This window comes from Nelumbo lutea, chromosome 8 (assembly GCF_056320005.1).
Source record: "Nelumbo lutea isolate HS-2025 chromosome 8, American lotus-T2T, whole genome shotgun sequence".
In the NCBI taxonomy this organism is placed as follows: domain Eukaryota; kingdom Viridiplantae; phylum Streptophyta; class Magnoliopsida; order Proteales; family Nelumbonaceae; genus Nelumbo; species Nelumbo lutea.
The window spans coordinates 23,238,666-23,260,339 of record NC_142691.1 but is presented as its reverse complement, the minus strand read 5'-3'; the positions used below and the strand labels follow the sequence as shown (position 1 = coordinate 23,260,339).

At 38.7% G+C, this 21,674-nt stretch overlaps 1 protein-coding gene across 13 annotated transcripts; it reads right to left on the bottom strand.

Annotated features, from left to right (window-relative positions):
- Positions 1 to 7,342: 7,342 nt before the first annotated feature.
- LOC148843344 (pentatricopeptide (PPR) repeat-containing protein) lies at positions 7,343 to 18,461 on the bottom strand. Of its 13 annotated transcripts, none has more exons than XR_016102801.1 (6): positions 15,943 to 18,460; positions 12,908 to 12,978; positions 12,706 to 12,802; positions 12,281 to 12,357; positions 9,388 to 9,507; positions 7,343 to 8,784 (listed from the first exon to the last, which is right to left on the bottom strand). XR_016102801.1 is itself a non-coding variant. In XM_088956479.1 (3 exons), the coding sequence occupies exons 1-2, from the start codon at positions 18,395 to 18,397 to the stop codon at positions 12,302 to 12,304; spliced, it is 2,511 nt and encodes an 836-aa protein (XP_088812605.1). In that variant the 5' UTR covers positions 18,398 to 18,461; the 3' UTR covers positions 8,895 to 9,507; positions 12,281 to 12,301. The 13 variants fall into 13 exon arrangements, 2 of the variants coding, with proteins under 2 accessions (XP_088812605.1, XP_088812606.1); XR_016102795.1 differs by lacking the exon at positions 7,343 to 8,784 and adding an exon at positions 10,457 to 11,975 and having other exon boundaries at positions 8,895 to 9,507; positions 12,706 to 12,807; XR_016102796.1 differs by lacking the exon at positions 7,343 to 8,784 and adding an exon at positions 10,457 to 10,665 and having other exon boundaries at positions 8,895 to 9,507; positions 12,706 to 12,807.
- Between the last annotated feature and the right edge of the window lie 3,213 nt (positions 18,462 to 21,674).

The following is a 21,674-nucleotide window of genomic DNA, read 5'->3' as shown; positions in this document are numbered from 1 at the left end:
ACTGGTGGAGTTCACTCTACTTCCTTTACTTATACAAGTAGTTCACATGTCATTGCAAATTATGTTTCTACTTCAGGTAAGGAGAGACCTCCTTGGATTATAGATTCTGCAGCCTCTGAGAACATGACCCATAACTCTACTATTTTCTCTTCCTACCAGCTTTGTTCTGGCAGAAATAGGGTCTTCACAACTGATGGATCCCATGTTCCCATTGTTGGGAATGGATCTGTCAAGATTAGTGATTCTATTTCCCTTTCCTCTATCCTCCATGTTCCCAAATTGAACACTAATTTGTTATCTATTAGTAGTTCGATTAAGAACCTGAATTGCTCAATAATTTTTTCTCTTAGTAATTGTATTTTGTAGGAGTTGGATTCAAAGAGGATGATTGGGAGTGGTCGTGAAGTGAATGACATTTACCTCCTAGATGTGCTTCCTCCTCATCAGAGTCATCATATCAACAAAGATAGTGATTGAGGGTCTATGGGTCAATTTATGCTTTGGCATAATCGTTTAGGCCATTTACCTTTTTCTTCTTTGAGCCTTTTTGTTTCCAAAACTTTTTGAATCAGTTAGTTTGTCAAGTCTGGAGTGTAAAGGATGTCAACTTGGACAACATTGTAGACGTTCATTTAAACCTATTAATAAAAGGTGTTCTTCTTTTGATGTTATTCATTCTGATGTGTAAGGACCTTACCATGTTCCTTATATGGGAGGCTATCGACATTTTCTCTTATTTGTGGATGATCACAATACTCTTTGATTTACTTAATGAGATCCCATGATGAAGTATCATCCTTGGTGAGGCAATTTCATTAGATGGTACTAACACAGTTTGGAACAAAAATAAATGTGTTCAGATCAGACAATACTAGGGAATATTTTGAAAAACACATTGCCTCATATCTGTTAGAATATGGTGTTGTCCATCAGAGCAGTTGTCCCTACAGTCCATAGCAGAATGGTATTGTAGAAAAAAAAAACAGACGTATTGTTGAAATTGCAAGAAGCATGATGATCACATCTACAGTTTCAGTTCGGTATTGGGGTGATGCAATTCTCACAATAGTATATCTGATTAACAGGGTGCCCTCCCATATACTTAGATTCAGCACCCCATTCAGTTTCTTTTTTCCTGAGGGGGAGATGTTTCATATTCCTCTAAGGGTGTTTGGGTATGTCTTCTTTGCACATATCCTTGGTTCTCATCGCTTGAAACTTGATCCCAAGGCAAAGAAGTGTTTTCCTTGGATATGCAAAAAACCAAAAAGGGTACTACTATTATGATCCAGTCTTTAGGAGTCGATATGTTACCATGGATGTCACATTTTTGAATCCACATACTTCTCAAAGAATCCTTCTTAGGGGGAGTGTTTTAGGGAAGTGAGTCAGCAGTCTATTCCTCTCCCAGTTTCAGCCCCTATGTCTACTCCTGTGCTTGACCCTCCTGTGTCACCTACCTTACCACCTCCTTTGCATCTTACTTCTCAGCATTACTCATGATAGAGACTTCACAGAGAGGTTGATTCCACTACAGCAGAACCCACATCACTTCCTGTTGGTTCTTTGGAGACTCTATATTCAGCTGACATAGATTCAGGTATTGCTCTTGATCCTGCTATTGTTTTAGTTCCCATTGATTCTACTAACCTTATTACAGATAACCTCGATCTTCCTATTGCTCTTAGAAAATGGAAGAGAAAGTGTACTACTCATTGTATTTCAGAGTACTTATCCTACAATGGACTTTCTTCTTTTTACCGTGCTTTTCTTTCCTCTCTTGACTCTGTGTCTATACCCAAGGGTGTTAGTAAGGCTTTCTCCAAACCTGAGTGGAAGACATCTATGCAGGAAGAGATTGAAACTTTGATTAAGAATCAGACATAGGACATTGTGGATCTACCAGAGGGCAAGGAGACAGTTGGATGCAGATGGGTTTACACAGTAAAATATAAAGTAGATGGAAGTATAGAAAGGTACAAGGCAATATTTGTTGCAAAAGGGTACACACAGACCTATGGCATTGATTATTTAGAGACCTTTGCACCAGTTGCAAAGATGACCTTTGTTCAGATACTTTTTTCTCTTGCTGCCACATACTCTTGGCCCTTGTTTCAACTTAATGTGAAGAATGCTTTTCTAAATGGGAATCTGCAAGAGGAAGTGTATATGGATCTTCCTGTTGGCTTCTATAGTGATGCTGAAAAGGGAAAGGTATGCAGGCTTAAGAAGTCACTTTATGGCTTGAAACAATCTCCCAGAACATGGTTTGACAGATTCAAAAAAGCCTTGATTGCCTTTGGCTATACTTAGGCTCAATAAGATCATACCTTGTTTGTGAAGCGAAAGGGACCTTCGGTATCAATCCTAATTGTTTATGTGGATGATATTATTGTCACCGGGAATGACCTAAGTGAGATTGATTGTCCGAAAAGAAATCTACATAAAGAATTTGAAATTAAGGATCTTAGAGAACCGGGATACTTCTTAGGCATTGAAGTTGCAAGATCAAAACATGAAATTTTTATCTCTCAAAGGAAGTATGTATTGGATCTTCTTCAAGAAACAAGAAAGCTTGGAATGAAAGCAATAAGCACCCCTATTGATCAGAACCATAGAATCAATGCATCAGAAGGTGAACCAATAAAGGACATTGGGAGATATCAGAGACTTGTGAGTCAGCTGCTATATTTGTGTATGACAATACCAGACATTTCCTATGCAATAAGTGTGGTAAGTCAATACATGCATGCTCCACGAGTCCAGCATTGGGAGGCAGTTGACAAGATTCTTGCTTATCTAAACGGGCACCCAGGCAAAGGCATATTGTTTACTGATCATGAACAATTGAAACTAGAAGCTTACACAGATACAGATTGGGCAGGGTGCCTTAACGACAGGAGATCAACTTCAGGAGTGTGCACCTTTGTTGGGGTTGGGGGTAACTTTGTCTCGTGAAATAGCAAAAACAAACAGTAGTGGCAAGATCAAGTGCTGAAGCTGAATACAGGGCCATGGCACATGGAGTTTTAGAACTTCTCTAGATCCGTTCCCTATTAGAAGAAATTGGTGTACAGGCAGAAGAACCTACGATGTTGTACTGTGATAACCAGGCAGCAATTAACATTGCCCATAACCCAGTACAGCATGACCGAACTAAGCACATTGAAGTGGATAGGCATTTTATCTGAGAAAAAGTGACTTCTGGAGAAGTTTGTCTTCCATACATTGTTTCCGATCTGCAGCTCGCTGATGTTCTCACAAAAGATGTTGCAAAGAACAACTTGGAGCATGATCTACACAAGTTGGGAATGTGTGACATTTACTCCCAACTTGAGGGGGAGTGTTGAGTTAGGCCTAGTTGTTTGTATTCTTATTTTTAGTTATTTAATTAGGAAGTTGGTGGGCTTTAGGCCCATTAGTTTATGTTTTTAAGTTGTGACTGTTCAGCTACTTTAGTAGCCGCCCTACTAAGGGCATTCTTGTAATATCTCATCCTTTAAGTTAAATATAAATTATAATGAAGGGTTGGCGGATAGGGTTAATCTAAGAATCCTGTTTGACTTCCTATTCTTTTCTTCTCTACTACTGAAATATTCATCTTCTTCTTCTTTCCCTTCACAAGGAATTCTACTAAATCTGCAATCAGTTATTTCTACTAAGGTTATCATATTCTCAAACCGTATTCCAAGATAACTAGATAAGAGATTAAAATGGTAGAAAAATGGGGCCAAGGAAAATGTAGAAAACACAGAAAGAAAGGTGGGTGCTCTAAATAGATGGAAGAAACAGCAGAGTGCAATAATCCAACAACCAGAGAGAGATTGTAATTATTTAGTTCACAACAGTTTGATTTTATAATGAGAAAAATTAGAGACACTGGGTGGATGGTATCTGGTTGGTACTTGGTAGGTGGATCTGAAGGTGGGTTTTGACCTTTGAATTGAAAGTTTTTTTTTTTTTGATAGATAACAAGAAGATTTTATTAAAAAAGAAAAGCTGAATACAAACTAGAGGTAGGTGATAAGATAACACCCCTTGGCCCACCAACTACTTTGTCTAACTGCCTACAACAAAGAAGAAACCAAGAAAGAGAAACATGAGAAAGCACAAAGACAGCAAGCACTACACCAACCAATCAGATCCTAAGTGCAGATCAATCTTCTGCCTCATCAAACTTTTTCGACCCCCTTCCTCATCCCAAATTTCTTCCCCTAACTCTTCTGGAACCTTTCTTATGCTTTCCAGCTTCCTCTTTTTCCCCATAGTTTCAAAAGCTCTTCTAGCAAACTCCTCTCCTCCTAAAAAGAGCAAAGCCAAAGACTTGATGGCTTCCACCTCTCTATCAACTAGAGTCATCAAGTCCACTCCTTTTAGCTCAGTTGTCTTATCCCCCACCATTACTTGACTCACTTCGGTACAAACCTCTTTCGAGATAACATCGGATCGATTTGTTTTTTTCTAAACTGTTATGCCCTTTTGATTCTGTCCTTTGGGACTCCACCATAGGGGAAACCTTTCCAGACCCTTCAGAAGAGAGAGATGACTTGAGACACGAGTTCTCAAGACCCGGGGAGTTATTTTTAATCCATTTTCTTCTGTAAATTCTTTTATACTTATTGGTCGGTCCAGATCCCACCAAACCATCTTTCAGTCTTGAAAATACCTTCGTAACATGAATCATGTTAAGCTTGTTTGAACTTCTGGTATTCTTAGGAATTTTCGAAACCTCACTACTTCTAGCCAACCTCTTCTCCTTATCCCTACGATCCAAATCCAATCCCAGTTTTCCAATAACCACTTCAAAAACCTCATAATCGACACCATTCCTAAATAACTTATCTTGGAGGTTCGAAGCAATCCACTTCTCTCCCTCAATTTCTAAAGAGCCACTTCCTACTGCAATGGTGGCTCCTTCCTCCCCTTCCTTGATTTCGGTGGTTGAAGTAGAAAAGTTTGGATGACATGTTTTGACATGAAAACTATAAGAGAAAGAAGAAAGGAAAGAGAAGAGAAGGTTTTTGCAGAGAAAGAAAGAAAAGAGAAGAGAGATAAAAGAGAATGGGAGAAGCCAAAATTAGGTATGGCCGCCCCCTTTCACTAGATTATATACTCGCAAATAAAAAAGAGTACAAAGACAAGTATGCTTACTCTCTTATCAAGTTGTAGGAGTCTCCTTAATCACCTTAATGGTTCCTCAATTACTTTTACTCTGAGATCTAGTAACCACGTAGCTCACCACATAGCCAAATTTGCTCTTACTTGTCTCTCTATTCAAACCCGGTCCTCTGCTCCTGAGTTTATTTCTTCTGTATTGATCAAGGATGTAACTGAGATTGAAAGTTAAATGAAGTTGACTAAGGGCTTTCAAAAAAAAAATCGCATGTTAATCATAGTTCACTAATAGAATAACAGTTCTGAAAAAAGCAATGCCAAATTATGACCAGGCTTAAGCTTTTCCTATGTAAACTTTCCTGTTTATCTATTCAAGTTCCCACTTCATTTCATTAGGTCACTCTTCTGTATGGTAGAGTCTTCCTCATGCAGGATCATCAAATGTTCTTTCTGGTGTAACATCTTGGTGACGACAAATTAATGCATCAAAAATTCCAGGAATTAATTCATCATCGGGGGATTTACTAAAGAAAATTTTCCATGTGCATGGAAAATTGGAAATCTCAAACTCTAAAATGTGTTTAAGATGAAAGCAAAGAGAACAAAACAGTGTTGTTGTGGTTATTAAAATGCTTGTCAACAGCAGTCTAATTTGAAGTATTAGACTTGTTGGAAGTAGAATCTCCTGCGAGGACTAACTCTTTCCAGGGTGACCCAATTATCTCCATATAAAAATAGAAGTAGGCAACTCTTTCTAGTATGAGAGTAGGGACAAACAGAAAAGTCTAAGTTACATGGATGGTAGGCTTTAAATCCAGGCTTATCTTGTTGGGGTAGGTTAGAATCTGATACGAGGAACTAAGTTGGGTAGCTTTATCTGTCTCTAGATTGGTTCATAAAATTAATACAAAGGTAGAGTAGTTAAGAACATGCTTCCCTATGACATTCTAACAATAAAAAGAAACTATCCTTTTTCATACCCCTTTCAATTGTCATTGTTTTGATCAATCACATGAAATGTTCTAGGCAACAGGAATGGATTAAAATTTGTTGTGAATATTTTGACATATCTACTTTCAGCGAGATCTTACAAATGCTGAAAATATAATCACATGAATTTTTTTTTGGTAATAGTTGATATAGAGATTACATTTAGATGAAGCTTTTAAATGGCAATTATTAAATTTTCGCTGATTACATGTCACAATAACGAGGAAAAAATACACATTAAGGATAACTTTTTTAAACAATCTTGGCAGCTTTTGATAAATAGGTGAAAATTATATCAAGTAATAACTATGAAGCTTTAATTTTAAGGACTTTATTTCCAACTTTTATGGTAGTTAGCATATGAGCCACCTCTTGTCACAGCATCTTTGTCAAAGGAAAGCCCTAGTCTTGTCTGTACCCTTCCCATGTACGATTGAATTATTTTTAAACCAGCCCACAAAAACCATGAAAGTACTTCAAATAGTGAACTAAGATTTAGTCCATTAATCCAGACTCCATAAATTTTGAAAATGATGTTTACGTGTGCATGTGTTTCAATAAATCCAGACTCAATTTGAGCCAGGTTGGATCAGGTTGAGGTCAACCCAAGCCCAGACTAAGGCAATGGAACCTTATCTCAATCCAAGCCCATCCTGACCCAAGTAACCCCAATTCTCGTTATCAGCTTGGGTTGGGTTAGCCTGATAGATGTGTGAAAAAAAAAAAAACTCAATACTATTTTTTTCCTGAAATGACTTTTTAAGTCTCATAAAACTATAATTATGTTTCAATAATGCTTCAAGATATAAATAGAGCATAATAATTTATATATATATATATATATATATATATATATATATATATATAATAAAATATAACACATTAAGTATATAAGGAGTCAGGTGCCTGAGGCCTCAACCCTACCCAATTCATCCTTAAATTGGGTCTGATTGAACTTTATATTCATCAACTTGATTTCAAAACACCTCACCCGGGCCACCCCAATGGAGCCCAAATTAGAACTCAGCTAGTTGGGTTTCAGGTTGACCCAAACCAAATTTGCACCCTACATGCTTTGAATAAGACTTGAATCCTAAGACATGTTTTGAATGATCATCCGATATGACAAAAAGTGAATTTCACCTGGTTTCCGGGTTAAATACGATTGGTGAATTAAGCGCAATGGAAAAACAAATTATTGTTGGGATGGTTGTATCCCACCAAGAGGTTTCTGTTAGGCCAAATTAGGTGTCTCCTTGTTATATATATCAAATGATGGATCAGTCTCTTAATCTTTTTTTCTCTTTCAAGTTGGCAATACAAACTGGCAACCTTATATTCCACAGACATTTCACATTTAACGAAAGGAAATGCTACACAACCATCAAAGGGTTCCAAAGGAAAAATAAATGGTTCTCAAATGCTTCAGGACCCAAAAACAAAAAATAAAAATAAAGAGGTCTCTTAATCTTTTCTTTTTCATTTTGGCGTTATACAGTTTGAAAGAGGTCACTGCTTGGTGCAATGGTGAAATCTCAGGCCGGCAAGAATGCAGATTCACTTCTAAGAGCAAAGAATTGCCAAGGTCAGGCCCATATCCAGTCCAGCCCTGCCAAGATCCTGGATATTGGATTGACATTGGGTTTTGGCATCTTTTCAAAACAGTAACCTACTTATTGCACAAAAAGTGAAGTATCACCGAACATTTCTCATTTAGCCTCTGAATTTTTAGTTGATTCATAGTAAAGGTCCTTTTCCCATCTATTTTCAGTTGGATTCAACACCTAGAGCTTCTTGTATCCTACCATAAGGAAAATGTAATGATATTCCCTCGTCTTTTTTTTATCAATAACAACAGATTTCATTAAATAGTAGTAAACTTAATAGAAGAGGAGCTAAGGTATCTTAACTCCCCAAAAGTTGGGAATGCACCCAAACTGATAGAAACAACAATTACAATTGAGCCTAGAACCCAGAAACCCTATTAACCCCTTGCCTAGCTAATCCATCAGCAAAGGAGTTTGCATCTCTTTACCCAAGTACACTGAACCTCCATATTTTTTATCAGCCATTTGGACTTTCTCTTTTCATTACTGTAGCTCTACATCTTAGAAGTGTCTTCTTTTAGCCAGTCCATTAGGATTACAGAATCTCCCTCTATAATCAATTTCTTGACATTTAGATCTTTAGCCCTTTGCACCCCTTCCAAAGCTGCTACCACCTCAGCCCTCAAAGATTCCCCCACTCCAATTAGGCTAGAGAACAACCTTTCTCATCTCTTAACACCCCTCAATACCCGAAGGCCATGAATTCCCCATGCTATTGCCATCAAAATTCAGTTTGATAAAACCAGGAGGTGGAGGGTTCCATGTGAGATTCAAGGTTTTCTTAATTGACACTGACCTAGCAATTTCTTTCCATTTTGTTAACATATCATCTGTTGAAAATTATGTGAATTCATCCATTGTTTTCAGCCAATGTATTACTCTTATATGAATCACTTCTAGCATAATTTCCAAACATCTCTCTTTTTCTGAAAAGATCCTTGAATTTCTTTTTTCCCATATTGTCCAAAAAACAGCAACTCTCACACATCTCCACGTGATTCTTGATCTTTTTGTTGGGCAATCAAGAGAAGAAGAGGGAAACAAGCTTTGCACATTTGTTGGGAAAATCCACCTACACCCAAACAAAGAAGCAAACCATTCCCAAATATTTTTTGCCAAAACACAAGATATTAGTAAGTGGTAACCAAACTCACCAATAGCTTTGCAAAGAACACACCAATGTAGAGATAAACAACTACTGGGTCTTTTTCTTTGAAGTAAATCACCTGTGTTAATTCTTTTCAGGAAAACTTCCCAACAAAAACTCCCAACCCTCAGAGGTATAGGTTGACACCACACTTCCTTAACAGGGAATGACAAGCCAATAGGAATTTCCGGTTGTATTAAGGCTTTAAAGAATGAGGCACAAGTAAAGGATCCAGAAGGGGACAAAATCCAAATCCTACTATCTGTTTTTGTACGCTCCAAGAAAACCCCATCAAGAATGGACAAGAGAGTTGAGGTACCATTCAATTCTGTATCCCTAAGTGCTCTTCTTAAAGCCAAGTTCCAACTAAACCCAGAATTTGAATTTGAGGGAACAAGGAATGTAGTGATTGGTTCATTTTTTAAGGTGGAGAATACAAAAAGGGACGGAAATTGGTCTTTCAAAAGAGACTCCCCAACCTAAACATTTATAATGATGAATTTCAAGTATAACGAATAGATGCAAAACCTTTATCAAAGGAACAAGAGGAAGCTGAATGGATGTAGGATAGCAACCAGGATTAGCAACGAGCCATGCATTCCGAATTTCTTCTCTTATAATTTCTGTCAAACCATAAATAGCTTCTTTCTGCATCCAGATAAGCAAAATAGATTAGTTTAATTCATACCTCTTCACAAAAACAAAAAGGGGGACAGAAAAAAAAGCAAGAAAGTAGTTAAACATATACTAAATTAATACATGTCAAGCATGAAGAGACCAACTATGCATATCAATCAACTCTGCCCAAGATAAATATCTAGTGTGCAGATCATGAGAGAATAAAAAATATGAATTACATACATAGCCTGAGGAAAATATTAATTTCTGCAAAGCCCTTGTAATCTTTTATTATCAATTAAATCACTTTTAACATATCTAATTTTTTAATAAATGGTTGCAAATTATCAAAAAAATGGTTGTCAAGAAGAGGCAAATACCTATAGGGAAAATGAAAACTTAGTAAACCAAAACTAGGAAAAAATAATCACAGCGGAAACCAAAAAATTCTAGTTGATCTCATTCTCAGAATTCCTTCTATGAACAACTTTTCCAGCTACATTGAACTATCTTGGATTACTATATTGTACAGTAGTTCAATAGCATATACTTAAATTAAGACAATAATTCCTGAACAATGAAAATATGTATTGAAACTCTGAAAGAAATGAGCCAATTATCATTTTCTAACAGAAATCTTGAAATTTTTAAGCAGAATTTGGAATAATTGTTTGTAATTGTGATAAAGAACAGGAGAGAATCCTTAGGAAACAATCTCTTGGAGGTGCAACAGTCCAAGGTTTCCATGAGAAAACAAAGATATTCTAAACAACAGCCAACCCACCTAATGATTCTCTTCATGCATGCTAACCCATCTCTTGATCTCTGTTTCCCCCTGAAAATTTATATCTTTTTTATTACATTTATCAACAAAATTTGGGGAATGGCTGCACTATAGATCTGCAGATCTGGCTATCTGGTTCAATATCCTATTGTAAGACAGTAAGCATGAGTTTCAAGGAAAAGAGTAAGTCCTCACCAACTAGACAATGAGAACGATGGAAAGAATACTTCACAACATTGCAAGCACAGCGAGGCTGATTCGTGAGGCAAGAACATCCCGCGAGGCAAGGCAAAAAAGTGCATGCAAGCCACCTCATGAGGCAACATAAGACCAGGTTCGCGAGTCACATCACCAAATCACAATCCGTCCTACGAGGTGAGGCAAGAAGGTATTCGCGACCTGCCCTGCAAGGCAGCATAGGACCAGATTCGTGAGTCACAGTCACCCCGTCAGCAATCTGTCCTGTGAGGCGAGACAAGAAGGCATTCACGGCCCATCTTGAGAGGCAACAGGCGACCAAGTCCACAAGTCACATCGCCAAATTGTGGTATGTCTGGTAATAATCGCCTTGCCAAATGATCAAATCGTGCTCCACAAGGAACCACCTTGTGAAAACACTCCTCACATAAATAAGACGACCTGTCTTGAAGAGTTACACCTACTCCGTAAGTCCCATAAGATGCTGCATGGATCATGAGACAAGACAAGACAAGACAAGCAAAACAGAGAGTACGACAAAGATCACACTCAGGGTTATCAGACACGTGACCAGTACCCCAGGGGAAACCATGACTTGCTGGAGTTCGGCTTCAGTCAGGGCGAAACCCATTCGAGCAACCTTTACTGCCATGCATTGAGAATATCCCCGTACTTATGTGCTTTATTTCATGGGGAGATATTCTCAATGCAAGATTGTAAAGGCTGGTGTGGGCACAGGTTTGCCCCGATAGAAGCCAATCTTGACTTGCTGTACCTGAGTACCGTAGTGACACGTATCGCTCCCCAAGATCCAAGACTGTGCTCTAACCACTTTGTGATCCCAAAGGACACGTCTTTAATGGAGAAATAAACGGGATCTGCCCCCTGGTGCTGTAAAGAATATTTTGGAAATCCATCTTCATACAAGGAATACTTGTTCTCTTCCCCAACTATAAATAGAAGGGCTAGTCTCTACATCAGGGACTCCAGTCAGTCAAAAACACAAGAACCATCATCTTTCCCTACTTTCAAGACTCTAAGTCCATCCTTATCTCTGTTGGCTTACAGCTGGATCTGTTTCCTTACACTACACTGATCGTAGAATATTCTAGAACCCTGGTCCCGTGCATGAAACCTTGTTCCCTTGTACGTCTATAAATAGAGGAACCAGTTCCGGCATCGTGGTCTCCAAATTCTAGTCCATTTTGAGGTTAATTCCTGGCATCACCCTTCCTGCTTCCAAGACTCTTGAGTTGATCCTTATCCCTTTTGGCTTACACCTTTATGTGAAAGGTATGCTGATAACAAATTCCCAATCATGCAATTATGTGTAAATACTAAGTAAGCATAACCATCCCAGAAATCGATAAAGGTGACAATGCATGAGAAACCCTCAACCTTTGCTTGACCACTCCTCCCCCCATCTTTTAATCAAATTCAGTCTCTCAAAAGCCTCCTTGCTCTCCTTTATCATCAATGCCCATTTTGTAGAATGGACACTCTCACTCCCTCTTCCCTGAACATGCATTGCAAGCAAATAAGCAGAAATGAAAAAAAAAAAAAAATCTTAACATAATCAATTAGATTTCAATATTTCAACCAAAGGTACTTTAGCAGAGGGTGAATTCCTGTTTAGGACTGTCCATCCTTCAAGTCCGAGTTGGGTACCAAGACTATTATTCTAATCTATAAATACAAAAAAGAAACGTAGTAGAATCCTTTGTCTTTCAGTTTAGATTACAAATGAGTAGAATTCCAACTTGATCCAATTTATAAAAAGCAAAAACCATTGAATTCTATATCAAAATTCTAATAGTTTACCTGAAGTCTGTGTTCAGCTGCTTACAGGTGAAAAATCTCAATGTTAAAAAAATCTCCACTTTGGATGAACAATCCTCCTGTGAAGAGGAAGAATAAAATGAATAAGATCTCAATATTAAAAAAAAAAGGAAAAAAAGATACCCTTCACTTCAATGCCATGAGAAGTCATAATTAAATGCTATGAAAACCTTTTTACTTAATACTGTGAAATCCTTTGTACTTCCAAGGTATTTTGATGATAATTTTTAAAATGTAAGGGAAAAGGAAAAATCAACTTTTAAAACCCAAAATTGGAGACCAAAGGAATGTTGAAAAAGAATCATCATTAGAGAAGCAATTAACATTTTCAGAAAAGCAACTCATTCCAGAAACACAGACTAAAACTACTTCCAATAGTCAAATACACAATGTATCCCAAATTATACCCAAACTACAAAGACACCCTGCGATCAGAGCTTTGGAATGCCAACATAAAGACCAGACCACGACTTCAATTAGTTTATCAAATTCTACATGAAACTCCTGCTCTACAAGAACCACAAAAACGATTAAACACAGAGATATCATAACATAATACCAAAATTACTAATGAAAAAAAAAATTACTGATCTGGAAAAATGTCCAAACCTGTATATTAAATCTTTTGTCGCTGAAACCAAATGCAAACTTCAACTGTTAACTAAGGACTGAGGCACTATCTGTTGAAGGCAACAGTGGTTTAAACCCGGTATACAATCAATTAAGTCCCAATAGGCATAGTTGCAGAGGAATGAAAATAACTTAATAGTCAAAAACAGAAAATTAGTACCAAAAATCATGAGAATCCCAAGCTCAAAGCAATGTTACCAAAAAAAAAGAAAAAATTAATGATCATACTAGTAGAACTCAAAAAGTAGATCCAAACTCTACAACAATAAGAAAGAAAAGAAAAAAATAAAATAAAATAAAATAAACTCAGTTGAGGAATACTGATCTTGAAAATAAATGCCCAAACCTGTATGTTAAATCCTTTGTCGCTGACTGAGAGAAGACAGATGAGAGAGTGAGCGATATCTAGAGTTTACTTTGATTATGACAATGTTAAGAGGAAGATCAATATTGGGGATTTAAGGAGAAGAGAAGGGCTCATAACAAACATATAGATAGAGAGGATGAGGGTTTTTGAGAGAATTTATGGAGGAGAGAGTGAGGGCAAGAGCAAGAGAGGAGAGGAGAGATGAGGCATGAGGATTTTCAAGAGAGAAAGAGTGAATATAGGAGCAGCCACGTCTCTCATTTAGATACCATTTCCAGTGTGCTCAGGCAGCCACATCGCCCCACTCCCCACTTGTCCTGAACCTATGTGCTACTGAACCATATGACACCATTCCCACTCGAAACAACCAGATACCAGACACCCCCTTGGTGACTCTAGAGGCTTGGAAATTGGTTAACCACCCTTTTGTATATACTTGAGAGAGGAAGAGAGGTGGAAAGTGGAATTACCTTTCAATGGTATAAACATTAATGGAGTCATAGAGATGTCATTAGAGCAAGCAAATTACAGAGCTGAGGCTACCCCTTTATCTCTTCTGTTCTTTCCATCCCAAGATCTAGTCAGCTATCATCTTTATCCCTACTCTGATTTGGATTGGATATTTCAGATCCAAATCAGGTAGATGGTATATGGAGAAATATAGGAATGGCAACGGGGCGGAGTTGGGGCGGGGCACCCCCTCCCCGTCCCCGCCCCGAAGTCAAGATACTTTGCCCCGTCCCCGGTGGCGGGGTGGGTTCGGGGTGGGGCATCCACTCCCCGTCGAGGACGGGTAATCCCCAAATTTTCCCTGCTCCAAGGCAAACTTCTTAAAAATTATTTATTTGGTGGACAATTTACACATATAATAAAGGAATTTGGGGGTATTTTAGAACTTGAACTATAATACTTTGGGGTACTTCAAAAATGGAATTATGGGATTCTAGGATTTTAAAATTTTAGGAAAAACTTAGAGATATTTTAAATATCAATATTAAACCTAGAGATATTTTATTAATTTTACCTTTGGGTTCAGGGTGGGTCCGGGGAATTATATACAAAACCCATCCCCACCTCGTCCCCATTTTGGATCAGGGAAAACCTGCCCTGTTCGGGGTGGGGTGGGGCCCTGGTTTTACGGGGGACAGGTTCGGAATTAAATCCCTGTCCCCAACCCCGATTCCCATTAGGGATATTGTCCTCCATCCCTGACCCCCAATGGGGATGGGTTCCCCATGGGGACCCGAATCCCCAATTTTTTTTAGTTAACAGTATTTTTAAAATTTTTAAAATATAAATAATATTTTAAATATATTTTGATATATATAATACAAAGAATATCATTTATATATAATAACATATATTTAATATGAATAATATTTAATATATATAATCAGGGTAAGGGTAAGGGCAGGGCAGGGCAGGGACCTCATTCCAGGTCCCTGACCCCACCGGATCAGGGAAGTCAGGTACCCCGTCAGGGATGGGGAAAATTGCCATCCCTATGGGGAAATCTGGTTCCTCCGAGGGTTAAAGCTTTTGCTTGGCTTGTGACCATGAACAGCATACTGACTGTGGACCATCTGAAATCTAGGGGCTTCAGCATGGCTAACATGTGTTTCCTCTGTAAAGAAAAGGAGGAAACTGTTGGTCATCTATTATTCTTCTCGTGCAAGATTGCTATGTTCAGGCTAACAAACTTTCAGCCTGGATCTTCTGCAGAATTTTTTTCTACATGGCCAAAGTTAAGAGGAAGTAAGAAAGAAAGAATGATCTGGAGCTGTATCTCGTTTGCAATATGCTAGAACATATGGAAGGAAAGAAATAGAAGAATCTTTGAAGACGAATATTGGAAACTGGACATTGATCAAAAAATCATTGGAACATGGGCAAGATTGTAGCAGCTGTCAGCAATTTAGTTGCAGACTGGGTTCTGTTATCTCCAGAATTAAATCAAGTTTCTAGGGAAGATTTGGGAGACAAATTGGGAGATATTCTGGGATTTCAACTTTTTAACTTGGATAGTTTATTTTAATTCTGTTCCCTAGTTTTTCTTTTTCCTTTTTTCGTTTTTTTTTTTTTTTTTATGCTTGTGAGTGATGCCTTATCACCTGCTAGACTGTATGTTTTTTCTCTTCTTCAATGAAATTCCATTTTACCATTAAAAAAAAAATCCCTACTCTGCCTACTCTCTAGACAATATCTCCTTGCTTTGCCCACTCCCTGAACAATCTCTTTCTCATAAATTCCATTTAGAAAAGCAGTTGTAGATTCAAAAAAAATCTTTTTGGCATGGTGTCGTTTTTTTGTGGATACTGATTATCTGAACTGTTTGGTGAGTCATAGGTCCATATGTTATTCCCGGCCACTAAAATAGGTAATCTTTCAAATTATAAAATAAGTTGTGCTTACTATAAGTCATTAATGATTTATGAATACTACAGCATCCCCCTCTAAGGCTAATGCAAATATATGCCCTTTACAATCAGAAAAGAAACTCTAAAGCACTGAAAAACCATATAGTTTTTTCCCCAATTATGGTACCTATTCCTACTATCCAGTGATACATATTTGCAATGAGAGCTTATGCACAAAGAGAAGCATTGAAACACCTATATCTCTGCAGCCACAGGTAAAGCCTCATTACCACTTGACTCATTCTCTTTCATTTCAAAGTAAAGATGCTCAGCCTCTTGCAATCTACCCTCGTTCATGAGTCCATTTATAAGTTCATTGCAAGTACTGGCATTGGGACGAAAACCATTCTCACGCATTTCTATATACCAAAGATAGGCGCCACTAAAATCATTTAGCTTGCAGTGCCCCTCAACAAGTATGTTATAAGAAAAAGCACCAAGAACAAAACCTTTGGCCTTCATATCATCAACAATATTGTTTGCTTCCTGCACCCTTCCCTCCCTAAGATGCGCTATTATGAGGCTATTGTAGGTCATTTTATCAGGATTGTTCCCACTATCTACCATCTCTTGGTGAAGCACAAATGCTTTCTGGATGTCTCCATACTTTGCATGACAATGAATTAGTGCATTATAAACAACTCGATCAGGAGCCAGATTATTAGACAACATTTCCTGATGTAACTTCTCCACTTCTTGCACTGCTCCTTCTTTGCCAACCCCACTGATTAGAACATGATAAGTACCTAAGTTAGGTTTAACACTTTGCTTCTTCATATCTTCATACAAATCCCGAGCTTTTTGAGCATTCCCCAGATGAAAATGCCCATCAATGAGGGAATTATATGTAATCACATCAAGACTAAAACCTTTACTTTCAATTGTTTTTTTATTGCTCAATCGTTTACCTTGAATTATACAAGCCCATTCTTCAGCTTCCAACACCTTCCCTTCCTTACAAAGCCTATTTATCAGGGAGTTGTATGTTACAATAGTTGGGGAAATACCACTTGTTGCCAATTCGTTGAACAACCTTTCAGCATCTTTGAACTTGCCCATTTTACAGTGGCCATCAATAAGCATATTATAAATATTTACAGTTGGAGAAACTCCTATAATTTCCATACTTCTGAGGCATCTTTCAGCTTCATCAAGCTTACCATCCTTGCACAAACCATTTATGAGAGAACCAAAGCTCATGGCATTGGGTTTGAGCCCTTGTTCTTCCATAACTTCAAGAATCTGATAACACCTCTCGAACTGACAAATCCGGCCATATCCATTAATTAAGATGTTATAAGTCTCTAAATTTGGGGAAACTCCCTTCCTCTCCATATCCCTCACCAATTCCTCTGCTCTGGTTATATCCTTCATCTCACAGAACCCATTGATAATAGGATTAAATGTCATGCAGCTAAGCCTCAAGCCAAGTACTTCCATTTGTTCCATCATTGAAATAGCTTTGTCCCCATAACCAGAACGACAATATCCGTCTATAACCGTATTACATATTACCTCAGTCAAAGGAAATCCAGTCTTCCTCAGATTGTCTATAACATCCTCCGCCTCTTTGATCTTGCCTGCCTTGCAAAGGCCATTTAATAGAACACTATAAGTGTAATCATTGAACCGGACCCCTTTACCAATCGTCTCTCTGTAGAGAGCCAACATAGCACCAACACGACTGCACCTAAAATACCCCTCAAAGAGAATGCTATACGTAAAAGCATCCGGATCAAACCCATGAGTTTTCATCTCTTCCAGCAAATGCCTTGCCCCCTCCATCCGTTGATTCCGACAAAGCCCATTAAGCAAAGTATTGAAGGTAACAAGGTTTGGAGAGGGACCCTCCTTTTGCATCAGCTCTCTTACCTTAAAAGCCTCGTCCAGATCTCCTACCTTGCAGTATCCATCAATAAGTGTGTTGTACGTAACATGAGTAGCCAAAACTTTCCTACTCGGCAATTCGACAAACAGTTTTCTTGCTTCTTCCATTCGTTTTTCTTTACATAGCCCAGAAATCACCACATTGTACGTGAACGAATTCAGCCTTACCCGTTTCTTCTTCATAAAATCCATCAACTCAAGAGCTCTATTCAAGTCCCGCGATTTCACAGCTGACTGGATGGCTTTGTTGTAAGTAAAAGTATCGGGACGAATTCCATAATGGGCAGCTTCCGAAAACAGATTTAGGGTTTCATGAAACTTTTGAACGCTAACCAGGGTTTCTAATAAGCGATTGAAGGATGCAAGTGAGGGACAGATAACATCTTTCTTCATTAATGCTAGAAGCTCCATGGCTTCGGTGGGCATTTTGGATTCTGCACATACTAACAAGAGGAGATCACAGAGGGAGGGTTTCAGAGAAGGGGAGGTAGAGAAGAGATGGAAGAGATCAGAAGGGGACGTCGAAGTGGCCTTAGAGAGAAGAATGGATTTAAGTAGGGTACAAGCGGAATCCAAATGACCTTGCTGTACAAGAGCTTGAAGTTTTCTTACTTGTTCGTGGCAGTTTAGTTCCTTCACTTCGTGATTCTTTGTGTGCGTATCTTGACCATCTCCATAAGGTTCTGGCTTCCCTGTTACGGAGTTGGAACTGAGAAATCTAGAAGGCAAAGCGGATTTTCTGGTTTTGCTCTGGGGAAAAAGAGTGCGCGAGGTCAGACTGCTGAACCACTTCGCCATTTGGGAGGAGTGTTCATGAGTGGTTTGAATTCTTACAATCTCAATTCTCTAGTCGAGTTTGTTATTCTGTAGGGTCGAAATAGGATCGAATTCGGATTGGATTTGTCATTCAATCGGATTATTTTAATGGACCACCCGAATCCAAGATAATTGGATCGGATTTCAAATTCTTGGAATCCACTCACAACCCTTATTAGACGGGAAAAACTTTAGTTGTTGGGGGCCAACAACCTATTCCAGAGAATTTATGCGAATAGGCTGTTGATACATTTTCTAGGCTGGGCACATTCTAGGCGGTTCATCTATTCATGCCCATGCTTTGGTTTTTAATAAAAATAATTTATCCACTCTCAAGGTAATGTGGCATTCCCAAAAATTCTCCAACAGCATAGGAACAGCTAAAGTTTTTCCATTAGACTAGGCTATTCCAAAAAAATGAGCATCAAATTTCGGAAAAAACTTTAATTGTTGGGGGCCAACAGCCTCTGTTGTTGAGAGAATTTCTGGGAATGCCACATTATTCTGAAAATGGGTAAATTAGTAATTACATGTTAATTTATTTGTACTAAATACCAAAGCATGGGTATGAATAGGTGAATTGCCCAAAACATGCCCAGTCCAGAAACTGCCTCAACAACCTATGCTATTGGGCCTCAACAGCCAAAGCTAACCCTCAAATTTTTGGTCTAATAGAACAGAAATACTCCAAACATGGCATATTGGCTATCCACAAAAATGAGAAAGGATTAGTTGAACCGTTAAGTGGATTACGGAACCAATGATAACACTCCACGCCAACAATAAAATACGTTGGACTAATAACCCTTTAACTTCTTACCGTGGCTCCATATATTTTCTCAATTGGTGTAGAGCGTTATCATTGGTTCCATAGCCTATTGAACGGCCACCCCATTCAGCGAGTCAAAACTCCACAAAAACATGTCAATAACAACCAATAATAGAATCTTCAATGGAGACGAGTGAAGGGATGAGAGATCCATCGTATGGACGCCCAAAGATTACGGAATAAGGGGGCGAATTTCAAAAAATTTTCTCTCCCTTCAACTGAGAATCGCATTCCCTATTTTGAAAATCATATTTTCAATGATCATTCTTGAACCATAAACAGAACCAGATCTGAACCAAAAGGAGTAGGAGAGGATTATACATGATACGGAGAAATAGTATCCCCCAAAGAAGGTGTTCACGCCTAAGGAAGGATCCAAAGACTGCTCCCACTGAAGATCGCAGTGCAGGATGGAGCAGATTCGGCAGTGTTCTTCTCCAAGAACTCTGTCCTTCGCAAGAAATAGCAGGATGGCACGTGAGCATAGCTTCCTATCAATTCTTTCTCAAAGAACTGATGTCAATATCGAATCTTGACTTCTCCCACAGATGGAGATCGAATTGGCAAAACAGGGGCGGCAAAAACAGGGAGGCGGCAAGAAAGACTTTTGCAGGGATGCTTAATTATTCCTTCTGTGATTTCAGCACTCAAGAGGATGTGAATATCTCATTCTTCTAAAGGTTGCCGCCCCTTGCTTCTTTTGTTAATCTAAAGGATCAGTTCCTAATCCAATTAGGAGCTACTTATCCAAATCATATTTGGATCAGCCTTCTCTTCAGGTGATAAAGATAAACATTTATCTTATCTGCAGATTAGATAAGCTTTCTCCTAATCTCACTAGGAGGTTTCTAAATCTGAATCACATTCAGATCTAGACTCTCTGAGTGGATAGGGTCAAGACCCTATCCTATTTGCTAATCTATCTCAGAATTCGCCCCATAATTAACTAATTAAATGGCCCAGTTCGAAATGGGCTTTAGGCCCATTAAGCTTATGTACTCACTTAACCTTCCTAACTGCTGCCCAGTTGGGCTTCCTTATATGGTGTGGGACCCAAGCATTGATCTATACATTAGCCACATGGGTTCGGCCTAGCCTTTGTTACAAGGCCTGGCCGAATACACTGTTATGGACAGTGCACCCCTAAAACCCATCAAATGGGCTCTATGGGCCCAACACTTACCCTAAGTGGTCCCTGGGCCAAGCCACCTTGTAACACCCAGGGACTGTGGGCAGATGCAAGATTAGCCCATCAAGTATTATCCTCAATGGTCTTACACTTAACCTCTTAGCCCGTAATGATCATACACTGTCCGACAAGAGAGGACCTCTCCCTCGGCTGCAAGGAATAGTGTTGCACTCTCTACTTATATGGAACCCGGGAATTAAAATCTTTTTGCAAACATTTTAGAAACCATAATATATATACTTTTATATCCCATATAAAATATACTTTGCAAAACAAATCTCAACGATTGAAATCGGTTGTCAACAGTCTTGGTTTCCATCAGTGAGAGTGCATCTCCGATTATTACCTTTGTCCGACAAATGGGCTGATCCTATCACTATGATCACCCACTCAGATGAATTCTCAGATTGTCCCAACATACCCAATTTTTGACCCCCGCTAAGGATCTCACTGATTGATACATCAAAGACAACCCAATCCGACACCCAGTGTAGTATCATAATCGAGTCTAGGGGTTGGGTGTAACTTTCCAGTTTTGCCCATCAATCTCCAAGGTCTAGGGCAATACTGGAAATCTAGTTCAGTTCATAGATTCAATTAATCATACACTGTATGTGCCTAGGGTCTCACCCTGGCAGCTGAGACAGTCCACCCCAACCAACTTGGTGGCATCACAGTGTCAGCCTTGTCAGGATAGGTCTCCCCAGACCTACCCACTGGCTGTGAACATTCTAAACTAACATGAGTCTCATTAAGTGTCCAATTTAAGGGGATTACACATAAACATATCAAGGGAACATGAATCAAATATGCACTTTTATTCATTTACAATAAACTCATAAAGTACATCATTCTGATTGAAGCTAAGGGCATACAAAACTGTCTAACAACGAGGTGCCCTAAAGTTGTGAGTGAAACACAAGAGTAATGGAATTTCATAATTGGATCAAATTTGAATTAGCGCCCTAGCATTTGAAACCTTTTTGAGAAACTCTCCAACAAACATCAATAGCAATGGAAGTAAGAGGAAACACACATGTCTGAAGTGGGAGAGAGAAACCCACACATGGGTGTCGGGGCTATTCAACAAGGCCTCGTACGACACTCGATGTGGTTGAGTAAGCTTACGATTGCAAGCAACAACACACAAAATGCAACAAGAATGCACACAAATTAGTCAAAAGGCACTTTATATTGCATAAATTGATGGCAAGCACAAGCACACAATTTAGTGTCGAGGG

Bases quoted from the DNA above. Each gene is read 5' to 3' on its own strand.
- LOC148843344 (XM_088956479.1), bottom strand. From the start codon at position 18,397: ATGGCGAAGTGGTTCAGCAGTCTGACCTCGCGCACTCTTTTTCCCCAG. The intron at 12,358-15,942 runs GTAATGAGGCTT...TCCTCTTCACAG, and splicing joins GAAAGAGAATGAGTCAAGTG to GAGGATTGTTCATCCAAAGT.